This window comes from Bos indicus x Bos taurus, chromosome 27, assembly GCF_003369695.1.
Source record: "Bos indicus x Bos taurus breed Angus x Brahman F1 hybrid chromosome 27, Bos_hybrid_MaternalHap_v2.0, whole genome shotgun sequence".
NCBI lineage: Eukaryota > Metazoa > Chordata > Mammalia > Artiodactyla > Bovidae > Bos > Bos indicus x Bos taurus.
The window spans coordinates 36,344,263-36,357,794 of record NC_040102.1 but is presented as its reverse complement, the minus strand read 5'-3'; the positions used below and the strand labels follow the sequence as shown (position 1 = coordinate 36,357,794).

The window sequence follows — 13,532 nt, the reverse complement described above, 5'->3', positions numbered from 1 at the left end:
ATAAGGCCCACTCTGAGTACATTTATCTGAGAAAACATGCAGGCCGTTCAGGTTGGACTTAGGAAAGAATCTCATAAAGCAGAGGGTGATAAAAGGCATTTCTGAATTAACCATTTCACTAGAGGTAGATTATTAGAAGAATCTACTGGAAAGTGTTAGAAATTTTCTATCAGAGCAAATGTATCAAGTGTGTGGAGAACCACTGCAGGGTTTCAGGCATGGCTTTGGCTTGAGCGGGCTCTGTCATTTTGTCCCTGAGCTGTAGTTCCGGAGGCAGCCTGCACCATCTGGTAGAGCGCAGGGAGGGCTGTACCCGATCTGGGCCTGCGTCCAGCTGTGGCACGCGCTAGGGGGCAGTGAAGGCTCAGAGTATCTTCAGATCAGACATGTGTATTTCAGTTTAGGAATATGGTGGAGAGTGAGCCCCTGTCCTGTTCCTTCTTCCGCGAAATGAGTAACTGTGCATACAGTTGATTTTTGAAAAGAACTGTCCCTAACGGGTCTCTTCAGCCACACACATTCAGAGAAGCCGCAGGACCACACTGATGTCATTTTCAAGTGCAAAGGCTAATGCTCTTCTCCCCCAGTACTCCTCTCGCTCATTTCTGTACCCATTTGAGGAAGGTGCGTCATTTAGTGAATGCTTATTTTAATTTCTCGTACTTTCCCAGAGGGTTACTGCCTGTGATCCTCAGGCTTTGGAGTTTGTGCTTTAAACGGGCACCCAGAATGGGAGGGGAGTTGGGGAGTTGGCACTGGGCATCAGTTAACCACTTGAAATTGACTGTTTGTTGAGATAAGAATGGGTTGGCCTTATGAAGACTGTGGAATCATTGACAATTTTAAGAGGAGCAAACTTTTCTTGTTTTGCTCTGAAGTGATGAAAATTATGTCTTGCTATAACATAAACTTCTTCCATGCTACCAAAGAATGAAAAAGCAACATTTGTGTGTTGACATGTGTTAAAAGTTTTATATTCTTTTTATTTCAGAACAGACTGCATATTCCTTAGACCTTTTTCCTGTTGTACTTTATATATATATATATATATATGTATGTATATGCTGAAATATAAACTTGTTTAATGAAGTTTAAATTTAGTTATGTAATATTTTTAAAAAGCTTTTAAGTCAATTCAGGGTTTTCATTATAAGGCAGATATAATATGTACATATCCTTTATTGACTAGTATCTTTCTGGAAGTCAGCTTAGTGTTGTCCTTTTCTCTTTTATATAAATAATATTAAGACTTTTGAAATTTGTTCTAGTTTGTGTGCTGAACTCATGGTAGCATGAATAACATGTAAGCCCTTTCTTAACATGCAGACAATCAGGATGGCTGGGATGGCAAACAGGAAAGCGAGGACCGGCTTTTTGGGAGCCAGGAAATCATGACTGAGAAGGATATGGAATTGTTTCGTGACATCCAAGAACAAGCCCTGCAGGTAAAGTTGAATATTCACCTTGGACAATCAGTTTGTTCGGGGGTAAGAAGCAGAGGATTAATTATATTGTGCGTAAAGCAGTAGTAGTTTATTCATCCATCTGGTCTGGTGTGGTTTGTGCGTGTACATTGTCTGCTGGTTAAGGTGTTCTTTCCAAACCCATGGTAATTGGTTTGGTTTTGCAGATAAACACATTGCTTTAACTACCAGTATCAAATGAGCTTGGTTTATTTTCTGTCTTATATGAAGAAGAGTTTAGGATTTGACTGGCACACAACTAAAAACCAAACCTCTCTCAGGTGATGAAACACATATTCGTTAACTCAGGAAATATTTATTAAATGCTTGTGCCTTAATGCTTTGTTGACACATAGCAAGATATAAACGTGCAGACACAGACCCTGCTTATGTGCCAGCTGCTGGAGATGCCAGAGTAAATGACAGGATTCCTTCTCCAGCCAGGAGAGACTTGTAAATAGATAATTTCCTTAATGTGGAAGTTTAATTATAGAATACATGAAGTGTGGGGAGTCAGAGAGGATTCATTGAGGGGAAATACCACTTGAGCTGGTCTTAGAAATGTAAAGGATTTGATCAGGATGACAAGGAATGTGGTCTCAATAATTAGGAAAAACGGGAGTGCAAAGACTTGGAAGTATTCTTTGAAACGCAGAGAACAGTGGTGTAGATAATGACAGGAGAAAAGACAGGAAGAGTGCGGTGTGGATCCTGAAGACTCTTAGATTTTGTTTATCTTTTGTCTTGCTCCTTTGCCACCAACCCACTGTGTAAGCCAAGTTGAGTTCTGTCTCTTATCTTGAAATTAAGAATTTATAAGGCCACTGCTGGGGATTCCTGTTGTGTCGGTGAAACTCTTTGGATTCAGAGACCCACTAGTGAACAGATTATGGTTTTTTTTTTAATTGGAGGATAATCGCTTTACAGCGTTGTGTCACTTTCTGCCATACAGCACAGTGCGTCAGCCGTGTGTGTGCAGATGCCCCTCGTTGCTGAGCCTCCCTCCCACCCACCCCCGCTCCACCCTCCCCCGCCATGCCCGAGGTCATTGCCGAGCATGAGCCTCCCTCCCACCCACCCCCCGCCCCCACGCCCGAGGTCATCATCGCTGAGCGTGAGCCTCCCTCCCACCCCATCGCCCCCCACCCGAGGTCATTGCCGAGCTGGCCTCCCTGTGTTGTCCCTCCCACCCCATCCCCCCGCCCGAGGCCATCGCCGAGCTGGCCTCCCTGTGTTGTCCCGCAGCTGCGTCTCGGCAGCTGTTCATTTTGCACATGGTAGTGTGTATGTCGGTGCTCCTCTGTCCGTCTGTCCTGCCCTCTCTTTCCCCCACCGTGTCTGCAAGTCTGCTCTCTACGTCTGCGCCTCCATTCCTATGCATTTTTGAAAAATAAAAACAGCAGTATGAATATTCAGGAAACATTTACTCAACATTTCACCATCTTAGGACTTAACCAGGTTTGGCTTTGAGTCGGGCGATCTGGGTTCAAGCCTTGGTTTTTTACTGCCTTATACTTCAGACAACTTGCTTATCCTCTAAAGGCATGTTCTTTTCCTGACAATAAGTAAAAAAAAAAAAAAAAAAGTATTAGAGGTACTCTAGTAGGAGTTTACATGGTGTTTAGTGGGAATTCAAAGGAGAGAGTAGTTTCTTCACTTTTTAAAAAAAAATTTTTTTCTTTTTAATTTATTTTTTTATTGAAGGGTAATTGCTTTACAGAATTTTGTTGTTTTCTGTCAAACCTCAACATGAATCAGCTGTATGTGTACCTATATCCCCTCCCTTTTGAACCTCCCTCCCATCTCCCACCCCGTCCCCCCCCTCTAGGTTGATAGAGAGCCTCTGTTTGAGTTTCCTGAGTCACACAGAAAATTCCCATTGGCTATTTAACATGTGGTAATGTAAGTTTCCATGTTACTCTCTCCATACATCCCACCCTGTCCTCCCCTCTCCCCGTGTCCATAAGACTATTCTCCATGTCTATTTCTCCATTGCTGCCCTGTAAATAGATTCTTCAGTACTGTTATTCTAGATTCTGTATATATGTATTAGAATACAATATTTATCTTTCTCTTTCTGACTCACTTCACTCTGTATAATAGGTTCTAGGTTCATCCACCTCATCAGAACTGTGACTCATATGTGTTCCTTTTTTATGACTGAGTAAGACTGCATTGTGTATATGTACCACAACTTCTTTATCCGTTCATCTGTCGATGGACATTTAGGTTGCTTCCATGTTCTAGCTATTGTAAATAGTGCTTCAGTGAAAAATGAACATGTGTCTTTTTCAATTTTGGTTTCCTCAGGGCATATGCCTAGGAGTGGGATTGCTGGGTCATATGCTGCTTCTGTTCCTAGTTTTTTAAGGAATTTGCATACCATCTTCCATAGTGGCTGTATCAATTTACATTCCCACCAACAGTGGAACAGCGTTCCCTTTTCTCCACACCCTCTCCAGCATTTATTGTTGGTAGACATTTTGATGATGGCCATTCTGACTGGTTTGAGGTGATATCTCATTGTAGTTTTGATTTGCATTTCTCTAATAATGAGCGATGTTGAGCATCTTTTCATATGTTTGTTAGCCATCTGTATGTCTTCTTTGGAGGAATGTCTGTTTAGGTCTTTCCCCCACTTTTTGACTGGGTTATTTATTTTTCTGGCATTGAGTTGTATGAGCTGCTTGTATATTTTGGAAACTAATGCTTTGTCAGTTTTTTCATTTGCTATTATTATCTCCCATTCTGAGCGTTGTCTTTTCACCTTGCTTATAGTTTCCTTTGCTTTGCAAAGCCTGTAAGTTTAATCAGGTCTCACTTGCCCACACTGTTTACTTTTGTTTTTATTTCTGTTACCCTAGGTGGTGGGTCGTAGAGGATCTTGCTTTATGTCATTGAGTGTTCTGCCTATGTTTTCCTCTAAGAGTTTTATAGTTTCTGATCTTAGAGTTAAGTCTTTAATCTGTTTTGAGTTGATCTTTGTGTAGGTGTTAGGAAGTGTTCTAATTTCATTCTTTTACATGTAGCTGTCCAGTTTTCCCAGCACCATTTTTTGAAGAGGCTGTCTTTGCCCCATTGTATATTCCTGCCTCCTTTGTCCTGAGAAGGCAATGGCACCCCACTCCAGTACTCTTGCCTGGAGAATCCCATGGATGGAGGAGACTGGAAGGCTGCAGTCCATGGGGTCACTGAGGGTCGGACACGACTGAGTGACTTCAGTTTCACTTTTCACTTTCACGCATTGGAGAAGGAAATGGCAACCCACTCCAGTGTTCTTGCCTGGAATGTCCCAGGGATGGGGGAGCCTGTTGGGCTGCTGTCTATGGGGTTGCACAGAGTCGGACACGACTGAAGTGACTTAGCAGCAGCCTCCTTTGTCATAAATAAGGTACCCATAGGTGCATGGGTTAATTTCTGGGCTTTCTATCTTGTTCTATTGGTCTGTATTTCTGTTTTTGTGCCAGTATCATACTGTCTTGATGACTGTAGCTTTGTAGTATTATCTGAAGTCAGGAAGGTTGACTCCACCAGCTTCATTCTTCTTTCTCAAGACTACTTTGGCTATTCGGGGTCTTGTGTGTTTCCATATGAATTGTGAAATTTTTTGTTCTAGTTCTGTGAAAAATGCCATTGGTAATTTGATAGGGATTGCATTGAATCTGTAGATTGCGTTTGGTAGTATAGTCATTTTCACAATATGGATTCTTCCTACCCAGGAACATGGGTATCTGTTCTATCTATCTGGACTATCTCTCCATCTGTTTATGTCATCTTTGATTTCTTTCATTAGTGTCTTATAATTTTCTGTGTACAGTTCTTTTGTCTCCTTAGGTAAGTTTCAGTTCAGTTCAGTTGCTCAGTCGTGTCCAATTCTTTGTGACCCCATGAATCGAAGCACTCCAGGCCTCCCTGTCCATCACCAACTCCTGGAGTTTACCCAAACTCATGTCCATCGAGTCAGTGATGCCATCCAGCCATCTCATCCTCTGTCGTCCCCTTGTCCTCCTGCCCCCAATCCCTCCCAGCATCAGGGTCTTTTCCAATGAGTCAACTCTTCGCATGAGGTAAGTTTACTCCTGGATATTTAATTCTTTTTGTTGCAGTGGTGAATGGGATTGATTCCTTAATTTCTCTTTCTGATTTTTCATTGTTAATGTATAGAAATGCAAGCGATTTCTGCGTATTGATTTTGTATCCTGCAACTTTGCTAAATTCACTGATTAGCTCTAGCAATTTTCTGATACTGTCTTTAGGATTTTCTATGTACAGTAACATGTCGTCTGCAGACAGTGAGAGCTTTACTTCTTTTCCAATCTGGATTCCTTTTATTTCTTTTTCTTCTCTGATTGCTGTAACTAAGACTTCCAGAGCTATGTTGAATAATAGTGGTAAAAGTGGACACTGTTGTCTTGTTCTTGATTTTATGGGGAATGCTTTCCATTTTTCACCATTGAGAATAACGTTTGCTTTAGGCTTATCATATATGGCCTTTACTATGTTGAGGTAGGTTCCTTCTGTGCCCATTTTTTGAAGAGTTTTAATCATAAATGGGTGTTGAATTTTGTCAAAGCTTTTTCTGCATCTATTGAGATTATCATATGGTTTTATCACATGGTTTTTATCTTTAAGTTTGTTAATATGGTGTATCACATTGATTGATTTGCGTATATTGAAGAATCCTTGCATTCCTGGAATAAACCCAACTCGATCATGGTGTATGAGATTTCTGATGTGTTGCTGAATTCTGTTTGTTAAAATTGTGTTGAGGACTTTTGCATCTATGTTCATCAATGATACTGGCCTGTAGTTTTCTTTTTCTGTGTTGTCTTTGTCTGGTTTTGGTATCAGGGTGATGGTGGCCTTGTAGAATGAGTTCGGAAGTGTTCCTTCCTCTGCAATTTTTTGAAAGAGTTTTAGAGGGATAGGCATTAGCTCTTCTCTAAATGTTTGATAGAATGCTCCTGTGAAGCCATCTGGTCCCGGGCTTTTGATTTTGGGGAGATTTTTGATCACAGCTTCAGTTTCAGTGCTTGTAATTGGGTTGTTCATAATTTCTATTTCTTCCTGGTTCAGTCTTAGAAGATTGAACTTTTCTAAGAATCTGTCCATTTCTTCTAGGTTATCCATTTTATTGCCATATAGTTGTTCATAATAGTCTCTTATAATCCTTTGTATTTCTGCATTGTCTGTTGTAACCTCTCCTTTTTCATTTCTAATTTTGTTGATTTGATTCTTCTCTCTTTTTTTCTTGATGAGTCTGGCTAAAGGTTTGTTAATTTTGTTTATCTTCTCAGAGAAGATAAACTTTTAGTTTTATTAATCTTTACTCTTGTTATGGAGAAGGTGATGGCACCCCACTCCAGTACTCTTGCCTGGAAAATCCCATGAATGGAGGAGCCTGGAAGGCTGCAGTGCATGGGGTCACTGAGGGTCGGACACGACTGAGCGACTTCCCTTTCACTTTTCACTTTCATGCATTGGAGAAGGAAATGGCAGCCCACTCCAGTGTTCTTGCCTGGAGAGTCCCAGGGACGGGGAGCCTGGTGGGCGGCCGTCTGTGGGGTCGCACAGAGTCGGACACGACTGAAGTGACTTAGCAGCAGCAGCAGTGTGTATATGTGGAGAAGGCAATGGTAACCCACTCCAGTGTTCTTGCCTGGAGAGTCCCAGGGACGGGGAGCCTGGTGGGCTGCCGTCTCTGGGGTCGCACAGTCGGACACGACTGAAGCGACTTGGCAGCAGCACTCTTGTTTATTTCATTTCTTGTCCGTTTATTTCTGCTCTGATCTTTATGATTTCTTTCCTTCTACTACTTTTTTTTTGTTTTTGTTGTTGTTCTTTTTCCAGTGTAGGTGTAAACTTAGGTTGTCTATTCAATGTTTTTCTTGTTTCTTGAGGTAGGATTGTATTGCTATAAACTTCCGTTAGAACTGCTTTTGCTGCATCCCATAGGTTTTGAGTTGTCATGTTTTCATTGTTACTTGTTTCTAGAAATTCTTTGATTTCCCTTTGGATTTCTTCAGTAACCTGTTAGTTATTTAGAACGTGTTGTTTAATCTCCATGTGTTTGTATTTCTTACAGTTTTTTTTTTTTTTCTTGAAATTGATATCTAGTCTCATAGCATTGTGGTTGGAGAAGATGCTTGATATGATTCAGTTTTCTTAAATTTACTGAGGTTTGATTTGTGGCCCAAGATGTGGTCTGTCCTGGAGAGTGTTCCGTGTGCACTTGAGAAGAAGGTTATTCTTCTGCATTTGGATGGAGTGCCCAGAAGATATCAATGAAATCCATCTCATCTTATGTATCATTTAAGATTATGTTTCCTTATTAATTTTCTCTTTTGATCTGTCCATTGGTGTGAGTGGGCTGTTAAAGTCTCCTGCTATTATTATGTTACTGTCAATTTTTCCTTTTATGTGTTCGTGTTTGTCTTATGTATTGAGATGCTCCTATGTTGGGTGCATAGATATTTACAATTATTATATCTTCCTCTTGGATTGATCCCTTGATCATTATGTAGTGTCCTTCCTTATCTCTTGTAATCTTTATTTTAAGGTCTGTTTTTTCTGATAGGAGGACTGCTACTCCAGCTTTCTTTTGCTTCCCATTTGCATGGAATGTATTTTTCCATCCTCTAACTTTCATTCTGTATGTGTCTTGAGGTCTGAAGTGGATTTCTTGAAGACAGCATATATATGGGTCTTGTTTTTGTATCCATTGAGCCAGTCTGTGTCTTTTGCTTGGAGCATTTAATCCATTTACATTTAAAGTAGTTATTGATATGTCTGTTCCTATTGCCATTTTCTTAATTGTTTGGGGTTGATTTTGTAGATCTTTTTTCTTCTCATATTTCCTGACTATGTATTGTTGTAAGGTTTGTTTGGTGGTACTGAATTCTCTTAACTTTTGCTTGTCTGAAAAGCTTTTTATTTCTCCATCAATTTTGAATGAGATCTTTGCAGGTACAGTAATCTTGGTTGTACTTTCAGTATTTGCTGGGTTGAGTAATCTTTCGGTACTTTAAATATATCCTGCCATTCCCTACTGGCCTGCAGAGTTTCTGCTGAAAGATCAGCCGTTAAGTGTATGGGGTTTCCCTCGTATGTTACTTGTTGCTTCTCCCTTGCTGCTTTTAGTATTTTTTCTTTGTGTTTAGTCTTTGTTAGTTTGATTACTATGTGTCTTGCCATGTTTCTCCGTGGGTTTATCCTGTATGGTACTCTGTGCCTCTTAGACTTGATTGACTATTTCTTTTTCCATATTGGGAAAATTTTCAACTATAATCTCTTCAAAAATTTTGTCATACTCTTTCTTTTTCTCTTCTTTTTCTGAGATCCCTAAAATTCAAATGTTTGTGCATTTGATATTGTCCCAGGGGTCTCTGAGACTGTCCTCAGTTCTTTTCATTCTTTTTGCTTTATTCTGCTCTTCAGAAGTTATTTCCACCATTTTATCTTTCAGCTCACTGATTCGTTCTTCTGCTTCAGATATTCTGCTGTGATTCCTTCTAGAGTATTTTTAATTTCAGTAATTGTGTTGTTTGTCTCTGTATGTTTATTCTTTAATTCTTATAGGTCTTTGTTAATTGATTGTTGCATTTTCTCCATTTTGCTTTCAAGGTTTTTGATCATCTTTACTATCATTATTCTGAATTCTTTTTCAGGTAGTTTGCCTATTTCCTCTTCATTTATTTGGACTTCTGTGTTTCTAGTTTGTTCCTTCATTTGTGTGTTATTTCTCTGCCTTTTCATTATTTTTTTTTAACATACTGTGTTTGAGGGCTCCTTTTCCCAGGCTTCAAGGTTGACTTCTTTCTTCCTTCTGGTTTCTGGGCTCCTAAGGTTGGTCCAGTGGTTTGTGTGAGCTTCGTATAGGGTGAGATTTGTGCTGAGTTTTTGTTGGTTTGTTTTTCCTCTGACGGGCAAGGCTACGTGAGGTGATCCTGTCTGCTGATTACTGGGTTTGTACTTTTGTTTGTTTGTTGTTTAGCTGCGGTGTCCTTCGCAGGGTGCTGCTGGTGGTTGGCTGACGCCGGCTCTCGTATGCAGGTGGCTTCCTTTGTGTGAGTTCTCACTATCCTTTCCCTGGGGTTAGTTCTCTGGTAGTCTAGGGTTTTGGCGTCAGTGCTCCCACTCCAAAGGCCCAGGGCTTGATCTCAAGTTTTGCGTGGTTCTCTGTCTTCGTTTCCTCTGGTCGGGTCCTCCTGTTGGCTCTCAGCCGGTGTCTTGTGTGCACTTCTGTGTCTGAAGGTGTGTTCCTGACGTATCCGTAGAGAGAGATGTCCTCCACGTCCACATGCTCCTCCACCATCTTGTTCGGTCAGGTTGTCGTTTCTTCACTTTTTAAGAACCTTTTTTCCTGAATTAAGTTGCAGATGTATACTAATGCTTTTTACTCCTATTTACTTGTGTGTATTTCCTAAAAGCAAGGAAATTCTTATAGGTGACCACAGTGCAGTCCAGATCAGGAGTTTACACCCATGAAACATGTTATCTAATCTGGAGACTTTATTCAGATTTCACCAGTTGTACTGCTAATTTTCTTTATAGCAAAAGGAAAGGAAGCCTTGTCCTGGTCAACTAGCCAACTGAGGATTGTGTGTTTTGTTTACTCATAATGTCTCCTATTCTCCTTTACCCTGGAACAGTTTCTCAGTCTTTTTCATGCCCTTGACATTTCTAATGAGTGCAGGTCGTTTATTTTGTAGAACATCCACGGTGGTGACGTGTCCTTTGATCACTTGGTTACAGTGATATCATGCCATGTTTCTTATCTGTGAACTCATTTGCCCTCTGTAATTAAGTAATTTTGGGGTATATACTTTGTTTAAATATGTGCTGTTTCTCATCAGATTTTATCCACTAGACTTTGTTGGTTGCTTTAGATGGAATTAGATGATTTTCTAATTCCATCATATGTTTTTTAATTGGCATACTAATATAAAGAAGAGCTTTTCCTTTTTTCTATCTATCCATCTTTCCATCCATCTGTCTATCTATGACTTATAGATTCTTATTTTATGAGTTATCTTATCATTTGTTGTTACTGGTATTTATTTAGATGCTCAGGTTGTTCCAGATTTGGGCAGGGAGAGCTTCTTTGTGTGTGTGTGTGTGTGTGTGTGTGTGTGTGTGTGTTACTTTGTCCAATTTATTCATTTGGTGATTTTTAAAGTTGAGGTATAATTGACCTCAATTTTATATAACTGTAAAAAAGTTTCAAGTGTACAATGAAATGATTCAATATTTGTATAGCCCATATTCATATCTGCTTTTTAGCCACAGCAATATATCCTAGGCTCCTGTTGTTCATGCTGTAGATTCAGCCATTTCTCTGAGAATCCCTGGTTCCTTTTAGTGGAGAATGGGCATCAGCAGTAGTTCTGTTCTTTTACTTTCTCAGGCCCAAAGAAGTGTCATCCTTGATTTTTTCTGCATACCCTGTACATGTTCAGTTCATCAGCACATCCTATTGGTCCTACCTCCAGAATGTCTCCAAAATATGACTGCTGCTTTCCCCACCCACCTTCTTAGCCTGAGCTGCCCTCCTTTCCTCTTGGGCTGCTGTGATGTCTCCATACTCATGTGCTTGCTTCCACTCCTGCTGCTCACCCCTGTGTCTGAGCTGTATTCTTTACACAGGGGCTAGAATAAATGTTTTCAGACTTTCCACTCTGCTCAGAAAGCCTGTAGGGTCATTCAGTCCTGCTGAGACTATTTAAAGAGACCCACTGTGGCCGTGTTCCTGCCTTCCTCTTGCACATTGTCCTCCCATTCTGGCCCTTGTTGACACGTCACCAGCCACCGACCTCCTCTGTCTTCCTCAGGTGCACCAGGCGCACTTGGCCTTGGAGCCTTTGCACTTCCTGCTCCCGGTCTGCGTGGCCCTTCCTCTGGTCCAGAGAGCGAGTCTGCTCACTGCTCACTCTGTTTAGGCCTCTGCTTCTGTCTTCTGGGTCACTCTTTGTCTCCCTACCTGCTTGCTTGTCCTACAAGGTGCTCAGCACTTACTTCTAAATGGAAACATTCATTTCTGGAATGCCAGTGCCTTGACATCAGGCGCTTTCTTTTTGGTCACTGCTTTATACTGAGTATTTGGAATATAGTAAAGGCTCAGTAAATATTTGTCTACTGAGTGGATATTTAAATAAAGTTTTCTGTTGGGTGAAATGAGTCAGAAGTTATAATAATAGGTGTGAAGAGAAGAGATGTGAAGAGAAAGATGACTAGGGAAAGTTAAAAGGGGTGCTGAGCCTTGCTGAGGCCTAGTGGAGACAGTATGTTTCTTCCAGTGTTTTATTAAACTTGGGATTATCCGTGTACGAATCTGGCACCAAGGAAATAGGCAGCTAGACTTGTGCACCCTAACCTGTGCTGATTCTCGTAAGCACGGTCTGGAAATAGTGCACTGACGTTATGATGATATTTCTCCATGAAGTCCATTCATTTAGAATTCACGTGCCTGGCCTGGAGCTAGAGCTATAGGGTAGACGGACAGTCATAGACTCTGCCTTCATGAAACGTTCAGTCTCATGAGTGCAACAGATAGTAAACAATTGTACAAGTAAGTCTCTTGTTACAAGCTTATAAGTAGTGGGAAGAAAGTAAGAATGTGGTGAGAGGGCATAGTAGACACTTCCTGTACCAGTCTCTGGTATTCCTAGGCAGTGATAATTCACACAGGGACTTAAAAGATGAGTAGAAAGTCAGCAAAGCAAAGAGCTACTGAGGAGAATGTTCCAGACATAGGGGGCTGCCTGTACACGTCTGGAGGCATAAAAGAACTTGGTACATTTGAGGAAATGAAAGAAGGCCAGGACAACCAGAGTACAATGAATAAAAGCCACAAAAGATGAAGTTGGAGAGAGAAAATGAGGACATAAGTTAGGATTGGAGTTTTTATTGCAATTGTAGTGGGAAGGTGTTGAATGATTTAAAAAGATTGTTTTTCCATTGTGTTTTATTGTAGGACATTGACTGTAGGTCCCTTATCCTTGCTGTTCATCTCTTTTGTGTACAGCAGCATAGAGCTGTCCCTTACCCCTTGGGTAACCATTAGTTTGTTTTCTATGTTTGTGTCTTATTTCTGGTTTTTAAATAAATCTGTGTCTTTTTTTTCTTTTTAGATTCTACAAATAATGATGTCATGATAATTCTTTTTTATGGCTGAGTAGTATTCCATTGTATGTATACACCACATCTTCTTTAATCATTGAATGATTTTAGCAAGGAAATAGAACAAATACGAATTAAATTTTCTTTTTTTAGCCACTATATGAATGGATTTAAATTCTTCATATTCCAAGCTAAGAGTAGAAGCAGGGAAACAAATGTAGAGGCTTTTTCAGTGATCGAGAAGGTGACTTAGACTAGAGAGGCGGCAGTGGAGATGGGGGAGAAGGAAATGAATTTAGAATCCTTTTCAGAGATGGAGTTGGTGTAACTTGGTAGGTTTGATGTGTAGTTTAAAGGAGTAAGGGGACGTCAAGAACAGCTTCCAGGCTCTCTGACCTAATGTCCTAGAGAAAGCGAGTTGAAGCAATGGGGGGACTCACTATTGATTAGATTAGATGTTTTTAAATAATAACAGCATTCATAAACATAGCATACAGAGTCATTTTGGAGAGCCTAGACATGCTGTAGTAGAAACTGCTTCAACCTTTGTTCCACAAATTTTGCAGGAAGATTTTATTACAGTGTCTTAGATGGCAATCCATCCAACCAGTAGTTCATCATATTTAAATACCTACCCTGTTCTAGAAATTGCTAGGTGCAGGGCCTGTGAGTGAGACATAATTTGAATTCTCATAGAGCTTTAACCAGTCACAAAAGCAGCTCCCAATAGTGATAGCTTATAGTGATGATCTTGAGCAATTAAATTTTGTGTGATACGTTACCTAATTAAGTCAGACATTATTGAAGTATTTCACAAGGTTTCTTTTTTTCACCCCTCCTTCAAAAAGGGTCATTTATTAATTGGTTTTGCTTTTTGTTTACTTTAAAAAAAAAAATACAGGAGAAGGGTATAGTTTGCCTGGTACTATCTTCCATCATTAGTGGCTATTC

The 13,532-nt window shown here is 40.3% G+C and overlaps 1 protein-coding gene across 2 annotated transcripts in view; it reads left to right on the top strand.

Annotated features, from left to right (window-relative positions):
* KAT6A (lysine acetyltransferase 6A) overlaps positions 1-13,532 on the top strand; it is a 108,812-nt gene that overhangs the window by 61,972 nt on the left and 33,308 nt on the right. For both annotated transcript variants that reach the window (XM_027530102.1, XM_027530101.1), the window contains exon 8: positions 1,327-1,445. In XM_027530102.1, coding sequence (XP_027385903.1) covers positions 1,327-1,445 — 119 coding nt within the window. The remainder of the gene's footprint in view (positions 1-1,326; positions 1,446-13,532) is intronic.